Source organism: Pristiophorus japonicus, chromosome 5 (genome assembly GCF_044704955.1).
Source record: "Pristiophorus japonicus isolate sPriJap1 chromosome 5, sPriJap1.hap1, whole genome shotgun sequence".
Taxonomy (NCBI): Eukaryota; Metazoa; Chordata; class Chondrichthyes; family Pristiophoridae; genus Pristiophorus; species Pristiophorus japonicus.
This window is the reverse complement of record NC_091981.1, coordinates 36,738,620-36,764,727: the sequence shown is the minus strand read 5'-3', so window position 1 is coordinate 36,764,727 and position 26,108 is coordinate 36,738,620. Positions and strand designations below refer to the sequence as shown.

Below are 26,108 nucleotides of genomic sequence, written 5' to 3'. Positions count from 1 at the left end.
ATGGTGCCTTGGACTTTGCTCTGGCTGCACTCCCCAGAGGCACCATTGCCCTCACTGGTGCTCAAAAGAGAATATCAGTTTGAAAACGAGATGGACTCGCTGGCTGGGGGGAGGTTGAAACTGGAAACATCTCCTGCACACATGGTTGTCTAGGCCATGCAAAGCATCCAGGACTTCCTGCATGCCGCAGGATGTGCACTCCAAGGGACTGAGCTTCTCTGCCATCCTTCTAATTAAACTTATCTAATTAAAGAGAAAAAGAGAGATACCAATCAAACAGCCAACCACTTGCCTACTCTGATGAGGGCTGTGAACTCCTCGCCTATTTCCGGCCCTCCTGCTCCTCGGACTCCTGGCCTCCCGAACTCACCGAGGTCAGGGCCGCGCTCGGGCTCTCCCGCGCACTCGGGCTCTGCCGGACTCTGCCACTCCCAAACTCTATCTGAAGATGTTCCTCTGTAAGCTGCGTTTTGTTCTGCTTGTGCGCGGTCCCTTTAAATTTCTGCGCTTGGGCAATCCTTTTAAATTTCTGCGCGTGCATGGTATTTACAGTGAGTGGCCTGCATGGGACCTTTCCCATTGCTGCGTGGCTGTGCAACGTGGAGGGAATAGTGCGTGTCACATGCTTTTTATTGTACTTTTTACAACCAATATAATATTACGCTTATAGCAATTCTAAACAAACTTGGGAATCTCCATCTGGTTCATGTTTTAAATGATGAGTCCTAATTATTTTTGAGAGAGCAAGGGAAGAGTAGGGAGGAGAGCTGACTTGGCACAATTACTGTGAAACGCCCAAGATGTTGACCGTTATAGTACTAGGCATACCGCTTTCTTGCAAAATATCTTGTATTTCACAGACCTAACTTCTTCAAATCGCAATTCAGTTTCGTTTTTAAATAACTTTTTGTTGTGTTGCATTATTCCTCATGCGGAATGAATCTGAAATGGATTGTGTTTGGAGCCAGTTGTGAACAGGTTAGTGGTAGCTGCAGCTGTCCTGTAAAACAAGTGTTCTCTAATACTACGAACTTGCTTCAGGAAATTCTAACACGGCTGTCAAGCTCCAAAGAAAGAATTGAATGAGAAACGATCAAACATGAACATTTTTTTAAATCCTGCATGTGCAGCAGCATTAACTGTTGACTTCTTTTGCATGAGTCGAAAAAGTCAATATTTCGAGGCGTACAAGAAAACCCACACAAAGTATTTTTAGTAACTGCTGTACAGTTTCCCAGAAATTCTGCAAACAAAACCAGAACAAATGAGGTAAGATGGGGAGGAAAAAAAGCAAAGCAGTGGCTGTATAAATCCAAGTGACAGTTTAATCCAGTTCGATTTGTCGTGTCTAAAGAACATAATGTGCTTTGGAATTAGAGGAAAGGAACATGACTGCATGCCACAATAGAGAACCAGAGTTAAAATCTGATACGGTACAGAATATTTAGAGTGTGCAACTGAGGCACAAATTGTAACTGGACTATGCCTGTGAGATAGCCAAATAATTAAAGTAAAGACGTGAGGTTAAAGCAAATCATTACTGATTCAGTTGCATTGTGCAAAAGGTATGCTTGATTATATCCTCGCCACCCCCATCCGAGAACTATATGTGGAACAGATGTTCAAAGTCTTTTTAAAACAAAACACTCTCTTATTTGGACAACCTACGTCAATAAAGCCTAAAAAATAAGTGCTGAATAAATGCCAGGCTAAAATTTAATAAAAAATGTATTTGTCTTGATCATCGAATCATAGAAATTTACAGCACAGAAGCAGGCCATTTTGGGCCATCAGTCTGCGCCGGCCAACAAAGAGCTATTCAGCTTAATCCCACTTTCCAGCTCTTAGTCTGAAACCTTGTAGGTTACAGCACTTCAAATGCACATCCAAATACTTTTTAAATGTGATGAGGGTTTCTGCCTCTACCACCCTTTCAGGCAGTGAGTTCCAGACCCCCACCACCCTCTGGGTGAAGTAATTTCCCCTCAAATCCTCTCTAAACCTCCTACCAATTACTTTAAATCTATGCCCCTGGTTGTTGATCCCTTTGCTAATAGAAATGGGTCCTTCCTATCCATTCTATCTAGGTCCCTCATAATTTTATATACCTCAATAAGGTCTCCCCTCAACCTCCTCTGTTCCAAAGAAAACAAACCCACTCTATCCTCGTAGCTAAAATTCTCCAGTCCAGGTAACATTCTCGTAAATCTCCTCTGTACCTTCTCTAGTGCAATCATATCTTTCCTGTAATGAGGTGACCAGAACTGCACGCAGTACTCGAGCTGTGGCCTAACCAGTGTTTTATACAGTTCAAGCTTAACCTCCCTGCTCTTGTATTATAGGCCTCGGCTAATAAAGGCAAGTATTCCGTATACCTTCTTAACCACCTTATCTACCTGGCCAGCTTCCTTCAGAGATCTGTGGATCTGCACTCCAAGATCCCTTTGTTCCTCTACACTTCTCTATGTCCTACCATTTAATGTGTATTCCGTTGCCTTGTTAGCCCTCCCCAAATGCATTACCTCACACTTCTCCGGATTAAATTCCATTTACCACTGTTCTGCCCACCTGACCAGTTGATTGACATCCTCCTGCAGTCTACAGTTTCTTCTTCATTATCAACCACACAGCCAATTTTTGTATCATCTGCAAACTTCTTAATCATATCCTCGACATTCAAGTCTAAATTATTGATGTATACTACAAAAAGCAAGGGATCTAGTACTGAGCCTTGTGGAACCCCACTGGAAACAGCCTTCCGCTTACAAAAACACCCATCAACCATTCCCATGGGCTTTTACTTTCATGCCCAGTCTGTCATGTGGGACCTTATCAAAAGTCTTGCTAAAATTCATATACACTTCTTCAAATGCACTACCCTCATCGACCCTCCTTGTTAACCACCTCAAAAAATTCAATCAGGTTAGTCAGACATGACCTTCCTTTAACAAGTCCATGTGACTGTCTTTGATTAATCCATGTCTTTCTAAACGAAGATTTATCCTATCCCTCTGAATTTTTTCCAGTAATTTTCCCACCACAGAGGTTAGACTCACTGGCCAGTAATTACTCAGTTATCACTTTCTCCCTTTTTAAACAACTGTACTACGATAGCAGCCCTCCAATCCTCTGACACCACACCTGTAGCCAAAGAGGATTGGAAAATGAATGTCAGAGCCTCTGCTATTTCCTCTTTTGCTTTTCTTATCAGCCTGGGATACATTTCATCTGGGCCTGGAGATTTATCCACTTTCAAGGCTGCTGAACTCCTTAATACTTCCTCTTTGATTATGTTTATTTCATCTAATATTTCACACTCTTGTGAAAACAGATGCAAAGTATTCATTAAGAACCATACCCACAAAGATTGCATCCACACACAGATTATCTTTATGGTTTCTATTAGTCCCTATTCTTTCTTTAGTTACCCTCTTGCTCTTAATGTATTTATAAAAAAATATTGTTCTTTGATTTTACTTGCCAACATTTTTTCATGCTCTCATTGCTTTCTTAATTTCCTTTTGTTTGTGACTTTTCAATTACTGATTGAAATCTTGTTTTTATCTTAAAGTACATGTGTTTCTAGCTCAGTCATGAAATTTGATCAAAAGAAAAATTACAGCTCCCATGCTGGCTCAGTGCAGTGAGCCCAGGGAAGCCCCAGTTTCACTCCTTGTTCTGTGCTGAGCAAGCTGAACCCAGCATGACTGGATTAGGAGCAGGAACCCTGGTTAATTTTCTCCATCTCTCTCTCTCTCTCTCTCTCTCTCTCACCCACTTTGTACATAATTTTAACAATATTATGAAACTTTTTTTTAAAAGAATTGGTATTTGATCTGTTGTGATGCGGTTTTGTAATGTGTCATTGCATCCTGGGAATCTGATGGGGGAAATCCTGGAAAAGGGATACAGTGAAGGATTTGTGCATAGTGTATTAATGTAGTGGGGAAGTCTGCGTAATTTTAATTATTTGTCGGCTTACCGGCTGGTTTAGAAGAGTTCTGGCCTAACGGGTTAAATGCTGTGATTCAAAGTTGTTGTATAACGGCAATATAATTTTAATGGTCACTTCGTATTAAATGAGCAGTAGTGCTGAGGAAAGGTTGTACGAGCACAGATAGATGTTTGCCATAGTGATGTGTAGGCCTCTGAGCGCCAGGGTGAGGTTTGCCTTTTATTTGGTTTCAGCTGTTTAGTGTGAGTGTGCTTTTGTTTGCGGTGCTGACACTGCAGAAAACTCAGCAATTATGGTGTGAGTTGCTACAGTTACAGCTGATTCTTGCCGCTGAGAGCAGGTGCCTAGCTGCAGCTTTTCCCTCCCACCAGTGAGCACTGGCTTGCAGGGAAAATCTTTCTTGCTCGGTAGGCTATCTTGAGCACATGGAATAAATTTCATGTTCCACATAACATTCATGTAGGTTCTCACTGAATAAAGCACGTCCCACATACATACGTGAGACCATGTGTTATTGCCTGTATGTGTTAGGTGTATGTAGCGCACTTTTATTAAGTGCCTTTTTTGTTAACTCTGCTCCTATGTATTATAAGGCTCAATGACTCCTTCCTGCTGTGTTTTATATTGCATATGTTTTGAAGTGGGTGGGGGATCAACTTTTGCTTGTTTCTACTTTGTTGGATTCCCTTTTTGTGGTTGGGTTGACTAACTCAGCATTTTGTTCACTCAGTTGCTGGGTCTTCCCGACGTAGATGATGATGCATTTGAAGATTACAATGCCGACGTGGAAGAAGAGGAGCCTGAAGCGGACAGCCAGCATATGAGCGTCAGTCAACAGTAAACGTGCGAAGAGAAAAGTCAGCTTGTGTGAAGTTCACTTTTATTGATGGATGATTCACATTCACCCTTCCCTCCCCAATACCTGAATAGCCTTTATTTGCATCAAGTTGAAACAGCATTCCTAAACCTTATCTAGTTTATTCTATATGTCTCTAAACTGTTCATCATTTTGTCACTGCAAACTGTAAGGAGATGTGAAATTTTTGGCATTGAGGTGAATGTACTAAACTGGTTTTTGAGGAAAAAATCTGCTGTTTGGATAGATCTGTATTGGGTATATAAAGCTGCTTTAATTTCAGGTTAGGTATTTTAGTTGGGCTTTTATTTAATGGATTGATGTAATCCACTTTTCAATTAATATGGCTTTCAAGCAATACCCAGTCATTGTCCTTCTAAAATACTCTCACATTGCCGTAAGGATTGTTCACTGGAAAACCTTTATTAATAGATTGGTACATAGAATTACATAGATTTTACATCTCAGAAATAGGCCATTCAGCCAACTGGTCTGTGCCAGAGTTTATGCTCCACACAAGCCTCCTCCCACCCTACTTCATATAAGCTTGTCAGTATATCCTTCCATTTATTTTGGCATAATCTGAATTTCAAACACCCATCTTGATTACATATTTTTTTAAATATATTGATTGTGGGTATTTAACTGAAGTCGCGCAATAATGAAATTGTTCCTAAGCAACCAGTTGTGGCGAAGTCTGTAGAGTAACTGTTTAGTACAAGTTTCACTTTTTAAGTTCTATCAGGTAATTTTACAGTGATTACTTCACTTAAAATATCCTTGAAGACACTTTAATTAAAATGCAACACTGACCTGAGAACTGATATCTGCTTGCATCAACTTGTTACATTGTAAAAGCAAAAGAATGTGCTGTTGTGTAGAAGCTTGAGGGCATTAAATACTGTTTTCTGCTACTGCTGTATGTACTGCGGATACTGTATACTGTGCTGCATTAATTATTGCTTGGCTTTTAATGCACTGCAGTCTGTTGGGTACTTTACTGATTACTTCCTATGCATCTTAGATAAAACATTTACAGCTGTAACATTCCCAGTTGTAGATCAAAAATAGCACAGACTTTAGCTCTTCGTTAATGTGTGTTAATAGAAGGAGCTGTAAACTTGCCTTTAGTGTGGGGTGGGTGGGGGGGAAATTAGTAACGTGTTTATGAAAGAATTAAAAAAAAAATTAATGCTCATTGAATAATGGGTGGGTTATTCAGTATGTTGTAAGTGGTAAATTGTACTGTACCTGGCCTGTGGACCTCTTGTACTATATATGTGTGTATACTGTAAAACAGAATGCCTTGTGTAATCCTAGAGCATTTGAGATAGCAGAGAATCTTAATGTTTTAAAATGCACTTCTAATGAGCTGTTGAATTGAAGCAGGCTGGAGCATTCCTTTGCTTGCAGTCGGAGAGTCTGTTCCTTTGACTTGGGTAAGTAAGGCCATGGACAAGAGTGCCGTTTAATGTAAATATTCTGTTCTACAGTATATGTACTGTACAGATAAAGAAAGTAAAAGCTTGGTCTGTACTTTGTGTGAACGGTACCCAATGTTTTAATATGTTACGTGACAGTTGCGCATCTGATTTTGTTCATCCCGAAGGAGGGAGGAAGCCTATTGTTAACAGCTGTTGAATTGCCTCTCTCTTTTAAATGCATGACTGGTTGATACAGGAGGTATTATTTTAATCTTGGTAGTTTATAAAAATTACTTTATAGTTGATGTGTCATAGTCTGTTACAACCTGCAATATTTCATTTATAGATACCTCAATGCTTTTGTTGACCTAGCAGACTGGATTTAAAAATGGTTTAAAAACAAATTGGACAGATTTCTCTATTATAAATTAGCCTCATAGTACTGTTTGAAATTATATTAGATTTAATAAAAGATAATAGTATTAATGAAATTGGTTCTCTCTCCTTTTGGATTGATTTAAAGCAGTATGTTTGTGCATTTAGACTGAATTTGTAAAGCAAATGTGTTTATTTGTTTTTAATAGTTATGAAAGGTAACTTGGATAGGTGAACAAAAGGATACTGTACTTTAACATGCTCAACACTAAACATGCTGAAAATAAATTATTCAAACATTGCTATCTCAGTACCCTTAATATGTAAAGTTTTAATTCAAATGAGTCATCTGAAATGGTTTTTAAAATTCCTCGTTACTATTCAGTAAACAGCTGTAAAACAGTAACAAAACTTAATGAGGGATTTACTTTCAGGACATCTATTTTAATTTTGTGTGACCTGAAGAAATCTATTGTCTGCCATAATAAACTGGCAGCGAAAGGAAACTGATCTAGAAACAATTTAATTGAGTGCATGTGCATTAAAGTCAAGGACTTTGCCCAGCCCATCCGACGGGGTGTCTTGCACAGTACCTCCTTTCCCTCCAGGTACATCGAGCAAAACCTTGCAGCTTAACCTTATTCACCCATCGTTGCTTGACCTTTCAGAGGTTCTAGAATCTCGGTAACCATCATGTTCCATGGTGTATTCTGTCTATATCTATCTGTCACCCTATTCCATTCCTAGTCAGATAATCACTTTATATACATCTATATATTTTTATATATGGCTGTGAAGGCTGGACAATTTCCATCTAATTTTTAATTTTGTTGATTTTACTTCAAATACAAAAATAAATGACTTCTACCCCACCCCCAAGTTTTCCGTGCCCTGAAGCCACTAGCATTTGATTGGGTCCAGGGTTGACTGCTGCCCTTCAGCGCATTGTTCAAATACTTCCCTCCATGCTGTCTTTTCCTTCTAAGTAGTTATTGGGAAAATATGGATGTAAAAGTCAAACTTCTTGCCCCAAATGGAGACTTGGCATCTGTCGTTGTCTTCCCGCTGAACTGCCTTGGTGACATAGCTAACGAAGGGCTCACTTGCATCACAGAGTAATCTTATTTTAATGGGAGTCCAGATTGTGGACCAACTAAGAAGCCAATTTGGATCTGTTGCTACCAGAAAAGTGTATGAGCAGACGAGAGTTATGTGAAGGACTAGTTGGCACTAATAGTCAAATCTTTATGTAACGATGAGTAGAGAATACCTGTCGGTACCAAACAAGAATGGTTGACAAAAATTAGGAAAGTACCAGATGGTACCAAGATAATGAATAAGGATTCATCATCAGAATATGATCACACTTCACTTATGAGTTAATGGTTCTAGAATCCCAGTCAATTCAGGGTGTGTTTGTCAAAGGGACACTCTCTCATGCCATTCTTGGAGGGGCTCCCAGCTGCTTCAGGTTGGTGATGTGATATCCAAGCTTCTTGATCATTTTGACTTGTTCATCCAAGTAGTGAGTCTCCAAGAAGTCACAGAAAATGAGGGTGAGTGCTCCCAGGGGACAGTTTTGATAAGGAAGCTAGACACCAACAAAGTAGCTAAATGGTCACAACTGAAATACCAAAAATTGAGAACTTAGAAAGTTAAAAAGTATCTCATGCAGGTAAGTGTGAATTTTTTTATTTAATTCACTCAGAATGTGGGTGTCAGTGGCAAGGCCAGCATTTATTGCTCATCCCTAGTCACCCCTGAGAAGGTAATGGTGGGCCTGCTTTTTGATTCAACTGAGCAGCTTGCTCGGTCACTTTAGGGGGCAGTTAAAGAGTCAAACACCTTAGTGTGGATCTGGAGTCACAAATAGGCCAGATCAGGTAAGGACGCCAGGTTTCACTCCCTAAGGGACATCAGTGAACCACTTGGGTTTTTGTTTTACAACAATCTAGGTCACTTTTACTGACAGCAACTTTTTATTTCCAGATTTATTAAACAATCAAATTCTGTAACTGCCATGGTGGGATTTTAACTTTTTTTCTCTGGATTAATCAATCCTCCAGTAACATAACCATACCACCACACTACCATACCCGTGAATGTTTTATCGATTGTTTAGGGGGAGGGGGGAGGTTGTGGGGGAGTTCTTTATTGATTTTGGGGGTGGGATTGTCTTGCAAGATAGGATCCCCTTACCGTCCAGCTTGGCAGTAGGAAAGGTCATATTGCACTGTTCTTTGAGTTGAGGTTGCCACAACAAAATGTCTCTTGCACTTCAAATATAACCCTCGTGATTTTTCTTCCTTCTGGCAAAACAATGGCACTAGTGCAACGTCACTGCAACAGTGGTGAGGATGCAAGGATGAAGAATTTTTTTAGTCTTGTTTATTCTTGTCAATCTTGAGTGTGTTGTGCACTCTCCTTCACTTGAAAAACAAACACAATTTTGTGTGTGCATTGGGCAAATTTGGAGCGGAGACTTTTTTTTTTAAACATGGAGAATTTAAGGTAAAAGTTGATAAAAATGAGTTCAAAGGCTCTACAGGCAGTAGCCAACCTGGAGCACTTTTGTCTAGTGCCGATTTTTCATGGGTCTGGTCAATGAATGGGTTATTCAACCACTGGGGAACCTCAGTCACATTGCATGCCGTCTTGCATTTTTGTGCTTTTCTAGCCTTTAGATATTTTGGCAGCTGGAGACATTTGGACCTATCTCTTGGGCAAATCCTAGCTCCCTATGACTGGGAATATCTCTGATATCTAGGTTCATACAACCAAATGCAATCCTGAAGTATTCCTTTTGCTTTAGAAGAAAAGGCTGGTGGTTAGGATGTCCCAAAGCACTTCGCAACAAATTAATTAATTATGAAAATTTAGAAAGCTGTTCTGTAGACAAACAGTGCAGCTTTGTGTATTCTGTTGATTAAGAGACTGATGCTCTGTTATATCACTGACCCTCTGCCATTCTACTAGTTATCTTACTGCTGCATTGTGCCCTATTCATTCTAAAGGGCAGATTCAAGGACAGCACACGAATCACTGCATATTTGCTAATCTGGTGTTGGAGCCACTTCAATATCTGGGGAATTTGTATAATTTACGTACCTCCAACCTTCTAGTATTCTTGTTTTTTTTTAAGTAGGCCACATCTATGATTTGAAACCTTCAACTTTATGTATAGCATAATATAAGCTTGGAATATACCACACTTATTGACCATATTGTTCTGGCTAAGGCCAGTGGTGGAATTTATATTCAGGAATAGTAATTATGCAGAAGCAAAATACAACAAATATAATACTTGACTTACACAGTGCTTTAAACTGTCCTAAAAATAAGTCCAAAATCGTGATGGTTTTACTGAAAAGCTGTAACTGAATCTTTGAACATGCTGTGGGGTCCTTCTGCTATATTGAGTCAACTGCCCCAACCTTGAATTTGGCAAACTGAGATACTTATTCCATTCCAAAGAATAGCTTCACCACTGCACATCAAACAAGTTTTCTTGCACGATGTACAAATCTTATTCATCTATTCCACCTTTTCAAGCAGATGGAAGTTTTTTTGTCCATCATCTATTAGCTGTTGGTTCATGAAATCTCTCCAAGATCTTACAAGAATGCCCACTGGAATTTAGTTCCAGCAATCTCAGATAAGTGCTCTCTAACACTGCAAACCTGCATACCTTATCATTTCAAAAAGGAAGCTGTTAAACAAACTTGGTCTCATTAGTTTCTGATCAGGCAGTCCATGCAACAGGTGGGGTGTTTCTGTGTGAAACTGATTGCGGTCTTCAGCTAGTATTTATGTATTGTCTTCCTGCCCTGCCACAAAGAAACTTTTTTTTTTAATTTAAAAAAAATTGTTATCATACAGATCAGCAATGTTAAGAGGCAGGCCAGGAAATCAGTCCAACCATATAGTGACATGAAAAATACTGTCCACACAAGCTATAGTCGAACTTCACTATCCAGAAACCCGTCGGGGCCGACAGTAACAATTGTTATATCAGGGTGTTCACTAGTCAGGTTTGACGATTTGCTACAGCAAAAAAATTAAGGAACAAATAATTTGAATTGGACAGCATTTTATTCTGTTTAAAACTGTTTCATATTATCTGTGCTTTTCTCATGACACGCTGTTTCTCCCTTGTTACCCCGGCCAAATAATTTTGAGATTAAGATATCTGGTAGCCTTGCTACTGAACTAGCAACCCAGAGGTCACAAGTTTAAATCACCACTTAGTAAGTTGTGAAATTAAATTCAGTAAAACTGGTAAATTGTGGGCTAGCACCAAGGGGAATAAATGATTATAAACGTTGTTGAATTGTAAAAACCCAACTGGTTTATTACTATCCTGCAGGGAAGAGAACCTGCCATCTCTACCCTGTCTGGCCAACTTCAGTGTCACACTGGTTGACTCTTAATGCCCTCAGGACAACTAGGGATGGACAATAAATACTGGCTTGCCAGTGTCACCCACATCCCAAGAGCAAATTAAAACAAAATTAGCAGTTTAGGTAACCACATCATGAAGAGAATAAAGATTTACAATTTTTTTTAAACTTGAAATTATAGAGCACCTTTCACAACCTCAGGACGTCTTCACAGCCTTTGAAATTGTAGTCACTGTTGTAGGAAATGCAGCAACCAATTTGCGAACAGCAAGGTCCCGTAAATGGCAATTAAACAAATGATCAGATAGTCATCTTTAGTGCTGTGAGTGTTAAAGATTGGCCAGGACACTCCCCTGCTCCTCTTCAAATAGTGTCATGGGATCTTTTAGATCCACCTGAGAGGGCAAATAGGACCTCAATTTAAAAGAAGGCACCTCAGACAGTGTAGTGCTCCCTCAGTACTGACATTTCAGTCTAGATTATGAAATCTCCAGAGTGGGGCTGAAACCCACAATCTTCTGACTCAGGTGAGAGTTATATCCTGAGCCAGGGTTGACCAGTTTACTGCTGAGTACATTTTCAAAAAGAATAATGAATCCTCTTAATTTTATAACCATTCCAATCATTTTGTTTATTCTGTATTCAGAGAAAGACCTATGCTCAAAAATAAACTCTACAGATGTGCTAGTTTGATACCATGAGTACATTGTTCACATCCTGCATCTGTGGTTGTGATAGGAAAGAGTTGCAAAATAGCTGATTGGGATAGAGCGTGACAGGACTTTAAAAAAAAGTTAACTATTGACTTGTCAAAGGAACAGGAGCAGGCCATTCAACCCCTTTAGCCATTCAATTAGATCATGGCTGATATATATTAACTCAATTTACCCACCTGAATTCTGTAACCATTAATACCTTTGCTGATCAATCTCAGTTTTGACATTTCCAATTGATCTAACATCAACAACTTTTTAGGGAGAGTGTTCCAGAATTCCACTAACCTCTGAGTCAAGTTTTGGGCACTCCTCCACATATGCAAATAATTTCTAATGGTGTATATTATACACGTTTGCATTCTTGCAGTAAAATGCAAATGACATCATATGCTATACCTGTCATTTGCATGTAATTATATTATGCCTGTCCAAATTTAGGCAGATGCATTATATGCCAAGCAAGAAGCCAGTGGAGCATACTCCAAGAAAGGCTTGCATGTCAGGAGCTTGAAATACATTTGAACCCATCTCACAGAAGTAGAAGGGTTATCTTATTGATGACCTTATCAAAACATATAAGATAATGAGGGGGCTCGACAAGGTAGATGCAGAGAAGATAGTTCCACATAGGGGAAACTTAAAACTAGGGGACATAGTCTCAGAATAAGGAGCCGCCCATTTAAAAATGAGATGGGGACGAATTTTTTCTGAGGGTTGTAAATCTATGGAATTCTCTGCCCCAGAGAGCTGTGGAGGCTGGGTCATTGAATATATTTAAGGGGAGATAGACAGATTTTTGAGCGATAAGGGAATAAAGGGTTATGGGGAGCGGGCAGGGAAGTGGAGCTGAGTCCATGATCAGATTAGCCATGATCTTATTGAATGGTGGAGCAGGCTCGAGGGGCCAAATGGCTTACTCCTGCTCCTGTTTATGTTCTTATGTTACTGTACTGCATCTCTCCACTACAAATGCATATGTGTGGTCTCTACATTTGCTCCATGTTAAGTGTTCTATAGATACTTGCAGCAAATGGTCATTGAGGACTGTTTGAGCCATTGATCTGCACATTATTATTTTGGAAAGGTCAATCAGCCACTGCTTTCAGAGGCTTCCATTCTACCGCTGTTAATTTTTTAGCAACGCTTCATCCCTACTTTATAACAGTGAAAGGTTAAAAATTTTCCAAGAATTCCACATCTCTCCACTGGAGGGCTCCAAAGGTTTTTTAAAAATGTATTGGGGTTAAAGGATGAAAACAGGCGCTAAATGTGTACTGTGCTAATAAGACACGCCTGTTTGAAAGTCTGGATTTAGTGCACAAATTTGGTCCTAATTGCTGATTTACCATAATTTAAACTTGCCTGGAGATGCTAAACCAGACTGAAGGTGTGAAGTGTACCACAGAGGCACATTGCGGGATGGCTCAGGAACCGAGGGAGATGGTGTACAGGATCTGTGCCGAGGCACTGTAGGTCCTGGTGGAGGAGGTCTGGAGGAGGAGTGCTGTCCTGTACCCACAAGTGGAAGGATGCCACTTTGCTCTCCTGTCCCTCCTGCAGCAGTTGGCACTGCTCTGCCTGACCTCATGTCCTCCTCCCATTCCTCATCCAGACCAAGGGGAACCCCTGGCAAGATGCCCATGACTAAGCACTCCGTTTCTCCTGGTGACAAGATCTTACTCGTTTTAGGAGAAGTCCTCAGAGACTTTGTGGAAGGGGGATAGAAATGTTCAGGTCAGCAGTATCCTTACTGCTTGATATTCAGATAATGGAGCAGAGATGTGGTTTACCAGCCCTCCAGGATTGTCTTGGAAACTCTAGGAATTAAAGATTAACCTCCTGGACACTGCTGTGAGCAACCCGGGCGAAATAAAAAGCCATTAAAAAAATGTTTTTTTTTTCATTTTCTTTGAACACTTTCATTTATTATAAAAATATTGGAAAAAGGGGGAAAGGCTGTTTGATTGGGCAGAGCAGCTAGAGGCAGTAGGTCATCTGATGAAACCTCCAGGAATATGCTCAACCGGAGTTCGCAACCCTATTCCCCTGCTGTGTAGAGCTGACAACAGAAAATGGTAGAAATTATACTTGAGAAGCAGATTGCTAACCTGTTGAAATACAGAGCTGTGTTTGTTTCTAAGAATGACACAACCTCCGGGGTCCCAAAGCAATTTACAGCCAATGAAGTGCTCTAATGCAGGGAAACACAAAAGCCAATTTGCACACAAGGTTCCAGTTCATCTGGAAAATGGTGACATGATAGGTCCAAGTCAGCATGAATTTGTGAAAGGGAAATCATGCTTGACAAATCTTCTGGAATTTTTTGAGGATGTTTCCAGTAAAGTGGACAAAGGAGAACCAGTTGATGTGGTATATTTGGACTTTCAGAAGGCTTTCGACAAGGTCCCACACAAGAGATTAATGTGCAAAGTTAAAGCACATGGGATTGGGGGTAGTGTGCTGACGTGGATTGAGAACTGGTTGTCAGACAGGAAGCAAAGAGTAGGAGTAAACGGGTACTTTTCAGAATGGCAGGCAGTGACTAGTGGAGTGCCGCAAGGTTCTGTGCTGGGGCCCCAGCTGTTTACATTGTACATTAATGATTTAGACGAGGGGATTAAATGCAGTATCTCCAAATTTGCGGATGATACTAAGTTGGGTGGCAGTGTGAGCTGCGAGGAGGATGCTATTAGGCTGCAGAGTGACTTGGATAGGTTAGGTGAGTGGGCAAATGCATGGCAGATGAAGTATAATGTGGATAAATGTGAGGTTATCCACTTTGGTGGTAAAAACAGAGAGACAGACTATTATCTGAATGGTGACAGATTAGGAAAAGGGAAGGTGCAACGAGACCTGGGTGTCATGGTACATCAGTCATTGAAGGTTGGCATGCAGGTACAGCAGGCGGTTAAGAAAGCAAATGGCATGTTGGCCTTCATAGCGAGGGGATTTGAATACAGGGGCAGGGAGGTGTTGCTACAGTTGTACAGGGCCTTGGTGAGGCCACACCTGGAGTATTGTGTACAGTTTTGGTCTCCTAACTTGAGGAAGGACATTCTTGCTATTGAGGGAGTGCAGCGAAGGTTCACCAGACTGATTCCCGGGATGGCGGGACTGACCTATCAAGAAAGATTGGATCAACTGGGCTTGTATTCACTGGAGTTCAGAAGAATGAGAGGGGACCTCATAGAAACGTTTAAAATTCTGACGGGTTTAGACAGGTTAGATGCAGAAAGAATGTTCCCAATGTTGGGGAAGTCCAGAACCAGGGGTCACAGTCTGAGGATAAGGGGTAAGCCATTTAGGACCGAGATGAGGAGAAACTTCTTCACCCAGAGAGTGGTGAACCTGTGGAATTCTCTACCACAGAAAGTAGTTGAGGCCAATTCACTAAATATATTCAAAAGGGAGTTAGATGAAGTCCTTACTACTCGGGGGATCAAGGGTTATGGCGAGAAAGCAGGAAGGGGGTACTGAAGTTTCATGTTCAGCCATGAACTCATTGAATGGCGGTGCAGGCTAGAAGGGCTGAATGGCCTGCTCCTGCACCTATTTTCTATGTTTCTATGTTTCTAAACAGCAATGAGATAAATAACCAGATCATCTGTTTTAGTGATGTTGGTTGAGGGATAAATATTGGCCGGGACACCAGGAAGAACCCCCCTGGTATTCTTCGAAATAGTGCCATGGGATCTTTTACACCCACCCGACAGGACAGACGAGGCTTCAATTGAAGGAGCTGATACAGGTTTGAGATCACATTTCTATTGATACACCATCGCCTTACACATTGTTTCTTACTGAGGTTCAGGTAACTCACACTTGTACACCAGTTTCAACTGTGAGAAGTTGTGTGTGATTGAGCTAGATTCTGAGTAAGTTGGCCCTAATTCTATTAATATTAAAATTATACTTCAAACACAATTAGTATAAGCTCAGAGTTCATCAAACTTCAGCAGTATAGAATTTATGTCAAAAAAATCCTACTAAAAAGGGTGTGTTGTATGGTCTTACAAGGCACTTTGCTGTCTTTGTATATAGAGGTGCACAACAGAATGATCTATAAAAATCAATGTGATAAGTCTTATCATGCCTGATAAGTCTGCAACAAAATTGTTAATTTTTATTATTGTCGTAAAATGTAAGAATACAATCTGCGAACAGCATTATAAAAATTCAGAGACCCTTCACTATCTGTTTATTTCTCCTGACATTTAATCTGTTGTCAGTCGAGCAGCAATTGAGTGAGTGCCCTTGAAACTTCATATGTCCAATCCTCCCCTCCTCTGAGTTAGCAACCATATCTTTTTAATTCATGTGTCTGCAGGATATTTCATATTAAATGAACATAATATGCACATTATCAAACCATCCACCATAGTTATGTATGTCTCCTCTTGTTAATTACCTTGCTGCATCATTAATGCACTTCATGACTATAAGCATGCCATTTAAAGTAATATGATTGATAAACACAAGATTACTCTAAACCATGGAATGTTACCCATCAAAAAAACAGCCATGTTTTCATTGTGCTTTGAAGTTATGTTTGCATTTCAAACTGTTAAGTGCTCTGAAAATGATTTACAATTTAAATTTTCTATTCACGGGCCCGAGAAATTTTAAATGCCCTCAAAGAACTTTGCAAATTGTCTGAATGATGATCATCTGGTAACAATACAAGGTTGTATCCAGGTTAATTATCTACTCCATTGTTTCTGTTCTCCTGGATGTGATGTCCCAGTAGTGTTGTTCTGTCAATCATCTATAGCAGTGATCATGACCATCTTTAAAATAGGGGACGTTCGACTGCGGCAACTACAGAAGAATCCCCTTGTTATCAGCCACTGAGAAGGTCGTCACTAGAGTCCTCCTCAAACATCTTCTCCTTGTGGCTGAGGAGCTCCTCCCGGAGTCACAGTGCGGCTTACGTCCCCTACGGGGCACAACGGACATGATTTTTACGGCGCGACAGCTGCAGGAAAAATGCAGGGAACAGCCCCAGCCCTTATACATGGCCTTCTTCGACCTTACAAAGGCTTTGACACTGTCAACCACGAGGGTCTATGGAACGTCCTCCTCTGTTTTGGATGCCCCCAAAAGTTCGTCACCATCATCCGCCTGCTCCATGATGACATGCAGGCTGTGATCCTTACCAATAGATCCATTACAGACCCAGTCCATGTCCGGACTGGGGTCAAACAGGGCTGCTTCATTGCCCCAACCCTCTTCTCAATCTTCCTCGCTGCCATGCTCCACCTCACAGTCGACAAGTTCCCCGCTGGAGTGGAACTAAATTACAGAACCAGTGGGAAGCTGTTCAACCTATGCCATCTCCAGGCCAGGTCCAACCCACCCCAACCTCTGTCGTCGAGCTACTGTTCGCGGACGATGCCTGCGTCTGCGCACATACAGAGGCTGAACTCCAAGACATAGTCGACATATTTACTGAGGTGTACGAAAGCAAAGGCCTTACGCAAAACATCAGCAAGACAAAAGTCCTCCACCAGCCTGTCCTCGCCACACAGCACTGTCCCCCAGTTATCAAGATCCACCCTGGACAACGTGGACCACTTCCCATATCGTGGGAGCCTCCTATCAACAAGAGTAGGCATTGATGACGAGATCCAACATCGCCTCCAGTGCGCCAGTGCAGCCTTCGGCCACCTGAGGAAAAGAGTGTTTGAAGAGCAGGCCCTCAAAACTGCCACCAAGCTCATGGTCTACAGGGCTGTAGTAATATCCGCTCTCCTATATGACTCAGAAACATGGACCATGTACAGGAGACACCTCAAGTCGCTGGAGAAATACCACCAATGTTGTCTCTGCAAGATCCTGCAAATCCCCTGGGAGAACAGACGCATCAACATTAGCATCCTCGACCAGGCCAACATCCCCAGCATCGAAGCACTGACCACAATTGATCAGCTCCGCTGGGCAGGCCACATAGTTCGCATGCTAGACACAAGACTCCCAAAGCAAGCGCTCTACTCAGAACTCCTTCAAGGGAAACGAGCCAAAGGTGGGCAGTGGAAACGTTACAAGGACACCCTCAAAGCCTCTCTGATAAAGTGCAACATCCCCACCGACACCTGGGAGATCCTGGCCAAAGACCGCCCTAAGTGGAGGAAACGCATTGGGGAGGGCGCTGAGCACCTTGAGTCTCTTCGGCGAGAAAGTGCAGAAATCAAGCGCAGGCAGGGGAAAGATCATGCGGCAAACCAGTCCCACCCACCCCTTCCCTCAATGACTATCTGTCCCACCTGTGACAGAGACTGTTGTTCTCATATTGGACTGTACAGCCACCTAAGAACTCATGTTATGAGTTGATTCCGAGGGACTGCCTATGATGATGATGTAAATCTGACCCTTGACTAAAGTTGCCAACCCTGGTTGGATGCATTCCTGGAGGTTTCATCACATGAACTGCTGCCTCTAACTGCCACACCCCCACACTCTCGCCATTGGTCGCCCGACATGTCCAACCTCTTGGTGCATCACCTTCCTACACCAATCGTAAATTGAATAGACTGTTCATTACCCGATTGGATGATTCTTGACTCTCAGTCAAACAACCTTTTTTCCCCATATTTTTATAATTAGTAAACAAAAGTGTTCAAAGAAAAAAAAATGTAAACCACAATTTTTTATTGCCCCTATGATTTTTCTCCCAGGTTGCTTGAAGCAGTGTCCTGGATATTAGACTTTAATTCCTGGAGGATTGGCGACCTTCTCCTTGACTGCATTTTATTTTCAACAGCATTTCCCAGCCCTGTGACCTCAACCACCAAGAAAGACAAGAGTTGTAAGACCACAGGAACACCATCACCTCCCATTTCTCCTCCTAGTTACACACCAGCCTGACTTAGACATATACCACAATTCCTTCATCATTGCTGGGTTGGTATCCTGGAATTCCCTCCCTAACACATAGTGGGAGCACTATCACCACAAGGACTGAAGCGGTTCAAGGAGAAGGCCCATCACCACCATAGGGTAGCAAGGGATAGGCAATAAAACTGGCTTTGCCAAAATCACCCACATCCTAAGAACACTTTAAAAAAAAATGCTAGATTTAAAAGCCCTGCTTTCTTCACATTTGCTTTGGTTTAACATTTCTAATGAACAAAATTACTATAATTATTGTACAACTGGAGCAACACCAGTTAAGCTAATGGAAACTATTGAATGTGTAAACTGCAGACAATACTGCTTACTCAATCTGGTAGAGTGCAGACAGTGGGCGTCAATCTACTCCCATTAAAAATGTCTCGTACAACAACAACAACAATTTGTATTTATATAGTGCCTTTAATGCAGTGAAACGTCCCAAGGCATTTCACAGGAGTATTATGAGATAAAAGATTTGACAACGAGCCACATTAGGAGAAATTAAGGCTAGTGACCAAAAGCTTGGAGCATCTTAAAGGAGGAAAGAGAGGCAGAGAGGTTTAGGCAGGGAATTCCAGAGCTTCGGGTCTAAGCAACGGAAGGCCGGCCACCAATGATGGAGCGATTATAATCCAGGATGCTCAAGAGGGCAGAATTAGAAGAGCGCAGACATCTTGGGGAGTTGTGGGGCTAAAGGAGATTACAGAGATAGGGAGGGCGGAGACCATGGAGGGAATTGAAAACAAGAATGAGAGTTTTGAAATTGAGCCATTGCTTAACTGGGAGCCAATGTAGGTCTGCGAGCACAGGGGTGATAGGTCAGCGGAACTTGGTGTGAGTTAGGTCATGGACAGCGAGTTTTGAATCAGCTCAAGTTGGCTTAGGGTAGAATGTGGGAGGCCAGCCAGGAGTGCATTGGAATAGTCAAGTCTAGGGGTAACAAAGGTATGGATGAGGGATGCAGCAGCGGATGAGCTGAGGTAAGGGTGGAGATGGGCGATGTTATGGAGGTGGAAATAGGCGGTCTTATTTATGCCGTGGATATGTGGTCAAAAGCTAATTTTAGGATCAAATATGACACCAAGATTGCGAACAGTGTGGTTCCACCTCAGACAAAAGTTGGGGAGAGGGATGGAGTCAGTGGCAAGGGAACGGAGTTTGTGGCGGGGACCGAAAACAATGGCTTCGGTCTTCCCAATATTCATTTGGAGAAAATTTCTGCATAGCCAGAACTGGATGTCGGACAAGCAATCTGAAAATTTGGAGACCGTGGAGGGGGTCAAGAAAAGTGAGAGTGAGGTAAAGCTGGGTGTCGTCAACGTACATGTGGAAACTGACACAGTTTTTTCTGATGATGTCGCCAAGGGGCAACATGTAGATGAAAATAGAAGGCACCAAGGATAGATCCTTGGGGAACACCAGAGGTAACGATGCAGCAGCGGGAAGAGAAGCCGTTGCAGATGATTCTCTGGCTACGATTAGATAGATAAGAATGGAACCAGGTGAGTTCAGTCCCGCCCAGCTAGATGACGGTGGAGAGGTGTTGGAGAAGATGGAATGATCAACCATGTCAAAGGCTGCAGACAAGTCAAGAAGGACGAGGAGGGATAGGTTGCCTTTGTCACAGTCACAAAGGATGTAATTTGTGACTTTGATGAGAGCTATTTCAGCACCGTGGCAGCTGCAGAAACCGGATTGTAGGGATTCAAACATGGAGTTGCAGGAAAGATGGGCACAGATTTGAGAGGTGACAACACGTTCAAGGACTTTGGGGAGAAAAGGGAGGTTGGAGATGGAGTGATAGTTTGCAAGGACGGAGGGGTCAAGGGTTGTTTTTTTTGAGGAGAGGGGCGATGATGGCAGATTTGACGGAGAGGGGGACAGTACCTGAGGAGAGAGAACCATTACCAATGTCAGCTAACATGGGAGCCAGAAAAGCAAGTAAAGTGGTCAGCCATTTGATGGGAATAGGGTCAAGGGAGCAGGAAGTGGGTCTTATGGACAAGATGAACCCGGAGAGGTCATGAGGGGAGATCGGAGAGAAACTGGAGAAAGATGTGAGGTCAGGGCTAGGACAGGGGGAATCTTTAGAGGAAGTTTTGCCCGGTGGGCTAGGGGAAGGAAGGGAAAAGACAGAGGTGGCTGAATGGATGGTCTCAATCTTAGAGACAAAGAAGTCCATGAGCTTCTCGCACTTATTGTCGGAGGTGCATTACTCTTTGACCGTCCAACTCTCCTGCCGCCATCCCAGGCTTGACCCCCTCCTAGATAAGCCCTTAGCTTCCCTCTGTGCCTCTCTTGTCATCCTACGAAGGCTCCATTGAGGCACTTGTCACTGCCTTCTTACGAGCAGCAACCCCAACTGTCCCATTTTACTTTCTCGCCGACCTTCCTGCCCAGCGCACGCACTGGTGGCTAATCTTGTCAATCTCCCCATCCAACTCATTCCTCCCAGTGCTGACCCAATGGATGCTGGCAATTGGGCAGCCATCACCAACCCTCTCCGCATCTCCCTCCAGAATGTCCGTTCGTTTGCAAACAAGGCCCTTGCCATCCATGAGCTTATCCTGGATGATGGCATCGACATCATGGCCCTGACGGAAACTTGGTTGAGGGACGACTACACCTTACCCTTAAATGAAGCCTCCTCGCCTGGCTATACCTTCCACCACTTGCCCCGCTCAGACTGCTGTGGTGGCGATGTGTCTCTAATCACCAAATCACACCTTGGTCTGTACCCTGCTCCTCTGGCACGTTCTCCTCCTTTGAGCATCTCGTCTTATTCCACCCCTCTCACCTCTCATTTAAAAGTCTCGTTCTCCACCGCCCACCCAAGTACCATAAAAACAAATTCCGATATATCCTCACTGCTTTCCTCCATCAGCATCGAACGACTTCTCATCCTTGGTGATTTCAACCTCCATCTCAATTCATCATGCTCTGAGTTCACTAGCCTCCTATCCTCCCTTAACCGCTCCCTCCATGTAAACTCCCCAACCCATATTCACGGCCACCCTCTCGACCTCGCTATCTCTCGTGGCCTCGTTACTCCCATCCTGTCAATCGCAGATAAGGCCATCTCTGACCACTTGCTCTTATCGCTCTCCACCCACATCTCCCTCGCCCCCCCCACCACCTTACCTCCTTCTGTAAACAGCTTTCTGTGTTAGAGCTTGAAAAGTCATAAGAATAGAGGGCATGAAATAGCAGCTGGGAGTCCTCTTCTGCAGGAAGTCAACACTGTTCACTGCAGCTGTCTTTACATACTGACATGAACGTGCTTACTTAGACTGGAAAACTAAAGAAAAGGACACTATTCTCTTTCTAAAAATGACCACCATCCTTCAGATGTCAATATAATGCTGCTTCTGCCAGTCATATGGGCCACAATTTCGCCACACGCGGCAGGATCGATGCGGCTGGGGTTGGTGGCATGTGGTAAGCCCGTTCCTGATCCAAGCCGCTCTTTGACCCAAATCTCCCGATGATAGGGCTTGTTAAGCCCACCCTGCGGGTTTCCCAGCCACAGCTGCACCCAGGCTCCCCCATGACTCCCTCCATATGCTTATGGAGGGAGTCACAGCACGCAGGGAGGTTCTCTTCCCTTCCAATGGGTGCAAGAGACCTCCCTAGTACACCAAATGCAGCTTGGTTGCACATTGCACAGGAGGACACAAGCAGGGATGTCGTCTGGAGGACCGGGCTGCAGTGCCGCAAACCTTTCAATGATCTCAATAGATCACGAAACATTACTGCAAAGCCACACTCAACCTCATCCTGCTGTGCCACTCATCACACCCCCATTACTCTGCCTTCCCTACCCTACCCCTGAACATCTTTACTCATACCAGCTTACTTTGTATCTCCACCCATCCCTCTCTATATCTACATTATCAGTTCCCCAGTTCACTAGCCATCCCTCACACTCACCCTCATCCTTGTTCAATCATACCAACTAACAACACGGAATGGTAGGCACTTGGGTCCTTTAGCCAATGTAATCATGTATAGTTAATGTTAATGTGTTGTCAAAGATTGAAATCTTTATTTTCAGCACTTTGCGTTCTTGGACAGATTTGTGGGCACCTTTGGAAGTGGCATAGTGAGTTGTAGTGAATGGTGAGACATAAGGATACCCCCCACAATGGGCATGAGTATGGTTGGACATTGCAGGGATGCTTTATGGAGCTGCTGTGAGTTGGTGCCAACCTGGCGCATCATGTGGCAGTCAGGGTGTACAGCAGGAAGTGAAGTAAATGTGGCCATGGTGAGGCCATCACTGGCCTCCCGGGCAGCAATGTAGTCAGGTGCTGGATACTGTGCAGCATCAGGTGATTACGGAGAAGTTTGGTGTTGTGGGTGGTCATGCTGGTGTGTTTAGTGATGTTGGTGTTGGAGCTGATTGTGGTGAGATTCTAAGGAGCAAGGTGAGATTTTTTCAAGGGCAGCGATGCTGCTGGAATAGATGGCAGCTGAGCTTGAGATGACAGAAGCGATCTGTCAGTGGTGAGAGAGGTTGCTCCAAGAAGGTGACAGTGAATAGAGAGTTCACTGCAAACACTTGCAAAGTGCAGACAGCTCAAAGGTTTCTTCAAAAACCTGAGGCTTCAGCTTCTGATATTGGAAAGTGTACAGCTGTAAAATGATAGCTTTCGTACCATTCTGCAGCTGTCAACTAGATAAACTAATAGAGAGTCACTGAAAACTGACTCCACTTATCTGGCGTGTTCTCTGAGGCATGGCAAACCTGTCAAAAGGTTGGTGAAATTGTAAGTGCCTGCTTTTAAGCCTCTTAACTAGCATTTAAGTACTTTTTAATTCTGTTAATTACCTGTCCCGCCACTTGATGTCGGGTTTGTTATCGGAACACAGATGTGACAGCTGAGAAACTCATACGGAGGCGGATTCAGAGCGGGATACCGACCTGCTGTTAATCAGGGCCATTTTGACAGCGGACCTACCTTCAAACCCACACTCGCAGGGCTGGGAAGATTCCAGCCCTTGTCTTTATTATTTCTCTTTCGCAAGTTTACTAGTCGAACTTCCATAGGGTTGCACACAGAGAGTCAAAACCCAAGTGTAGTCTTCAAGTGAAGCGGGGTTAGAGGTTGAGGGATAATTGGACTGGGTGCACCAATCTAATTCAATCCTTATTTTAAAGTCATACATTCTATCCTTATTTTTATGCATTTCCATTATAAATTCCTCTGTCCATATTTACAATGGCAACTGTCTATGTAAACTTATCGAATTGTAATTACACCCTCCCACCAGTGGTGGCACTGCAAAGCTTCCTGTCAGTGGTGGAGCAAAAGTGCCGGCACTGACAATTGAGTGTAATTGCAGACAAGAAAATTTTACACAGGCAATTTCCTTTTTAAATGGGGAAAATGAATTTATAATGGAAATGTGCAAAGATCTAAGATTTTGAATATATTATCAATTTTAATGAAACAGTGCTGTACATATAACAGATGGTCAACCATGGCAAGGCAATAAATGAATCAAACAATAAAAAAAAATCTTATATTACTACTTTATCATTTGTGAATGTTATACAATACATGACCTCATCTCTCTCATTTGGAGGGAGGAGAGCATGCCGGGAGATCTCAGAGATGCAGTGATCGTGACCATCTTTAAAAAAGGGGACATGCCCAACTGCAGCAACTACAGAGGAATCTCCCTGTTATCAGCCACTGGGAAAGTCGTCACTAGAGTCCTCTTCAACCGTCTTCTCCCTGCGGCTGAGAAGCTCCTCCCGGAATCACAGTGCGGATTTCGTCCCCTACGGTGCACAACAGACATGATTTTTAAAGCGCAACAGCTGCAGGAAAAATGCAGGGAACAGCACCAGCCCTTATACATGGCCTTCTTCAACCTTACAAAGGCCTTTGACACTATCAACAGCGAGGGTCTATGGAGCGTCCTCTTACGTTTCGGATGCCCCCAAAAGTTCATCACCATCCTCCACATGCTCCATGGCGACATGCAGGCTGTGATCCTTACCAACAGATCCATTATAGACCCAATCCACGTCTGGACCGGGGTCAAACAGGGCTGCGTCAATGCCCCAACCCTCTTCTCAATGTTCCTCGATGCTATGCTCCACCTCACAGTCAACAAGCTCCCCGCTGGAGTTGAACTAAACTACAGAACCAGTGGGAACCTGTTCAACCTTCGTCGTCTCCAGGCCAGGTCCAGGACCATCCCAACCTCTGTCGTCGAGCTACAGTACGCAGCCGACGCCTGCGTCTGCGCTCATACAGAGGATGAAAACCAAGTCATAGTCAACGTATTTATTGAGGGGTACGAAAGCATGGGCCTTATACTAAACATCTGTAAGACAAAGGTCCTCCACCAACCTGTCCACGCCACTCAACACTGCTCCCCAGTCATCAAGATCCAAGGCATGACTTTGGACAACGTGGACCATTTTCCATATCGTGGGAGCCTCTTATCAACAAGAGCAGACATTGACGACGAGATTCAACACCGCCTCCAGTGCGCCAGTGTAGCCTTTGGCCGTCTGAGGAAAAGAGTGTTTGAAGACCAGGCCCTAAAATCTGCCACCAAGCTCATGGTCTATAGGGCTGTAGTAATACCCGCCCTCCTGTATGGCTGAGCGACATGGACCATGCACAGTAGATACCTCAAATCACTGGAGAAATACCACCAATGATGTCCCCGCAAGATCCTACAAATCCCCTGGGAGGACAGACGCACCAACGTTAACGTCCTCGACCAGGCCAACATTCCCAGCTTTGAAGCACTGACCACACTTGATCAGCTCCGCTGGGCAGGCCACATTGTTTGCATGCCAAAGCAAGAGACTCCCAAAGCAAGCGCTCTATTCGGAACTCCTTCAACGCAAACGAGCCAAAGGTGGGCAGAGGAAATGTTGCAAGGACACCCTCAAAGCCTCCCTGATAAAGTGCAACATCCCCACTGACACCTGGGAGTTCCTGGCCAAAGACCGCCCTAAGTGGAGGAAGTGCATCCAGGAGTGTGCTGAGCACCTCGAGTCTCATCGCCGAGAGCCTGCAGAAATCAAACGCAGGCAGCGGAAAAAGCATGCGGCAAACCTGTCCCACCCTCCCTTTCCCCCAACGACTATCTGTCCCACCTGTGACAGGGACTGTGGTTCTCGTATTAGATTGTTCAGCCACCTAAGGACTCATTTTTAGAGTGGAAGCAAGTCTTCCTCGATTCCGAGGGACTGCCTATGATGATGACAATGCATGCAAAGATTATGCTGGTTTAAGGCTGGTGTAGATCCAATATACAGAGCACAGTGAATGTAAGACAAGAATACATGTAGTTTTTGTGCACTCAACTCTAGGATATATATGCCAACTATGTCTCGACAGAGACCAGAATATAAATTCTTCCTGAGAAGGAGGTTATTCCTGAGCATGTCTAGCATGACTGGGTATTACTGAACTCCACATTGACTGACAACAGGCCAATCAGCCTAACGTTGGTGGAGGG

At 43.2% G+C, this 26,108-nt stretch overlaps 1 protein-coding gene across 1 annotated transcript in view; it reads left to right on the top strand.

Moving 5' to 3' along the window:
* The window catches only part of mturn (maturin, neural progenitor differentiation regulator homolog (Xenopus)), a 32,990-nt gene extending 26,070 nt beyond the window's left edge, over positions 1-6,920 (top strand). The window contains exon 3 of the mRNA XM_070880543.1: positions 4,686-6,920. Coding sequence (XP_070736644.1) covers positions 4,686-4,796 — 111 coding nt within the window. The 3' untranslated portion in view covers positions 4,797-6,920. The remainder of the gene's footprint in view (positions 1-4,685) is intronic.
* Positions 6,921-26,108: the final 19,188 nt, after the last annotated feature.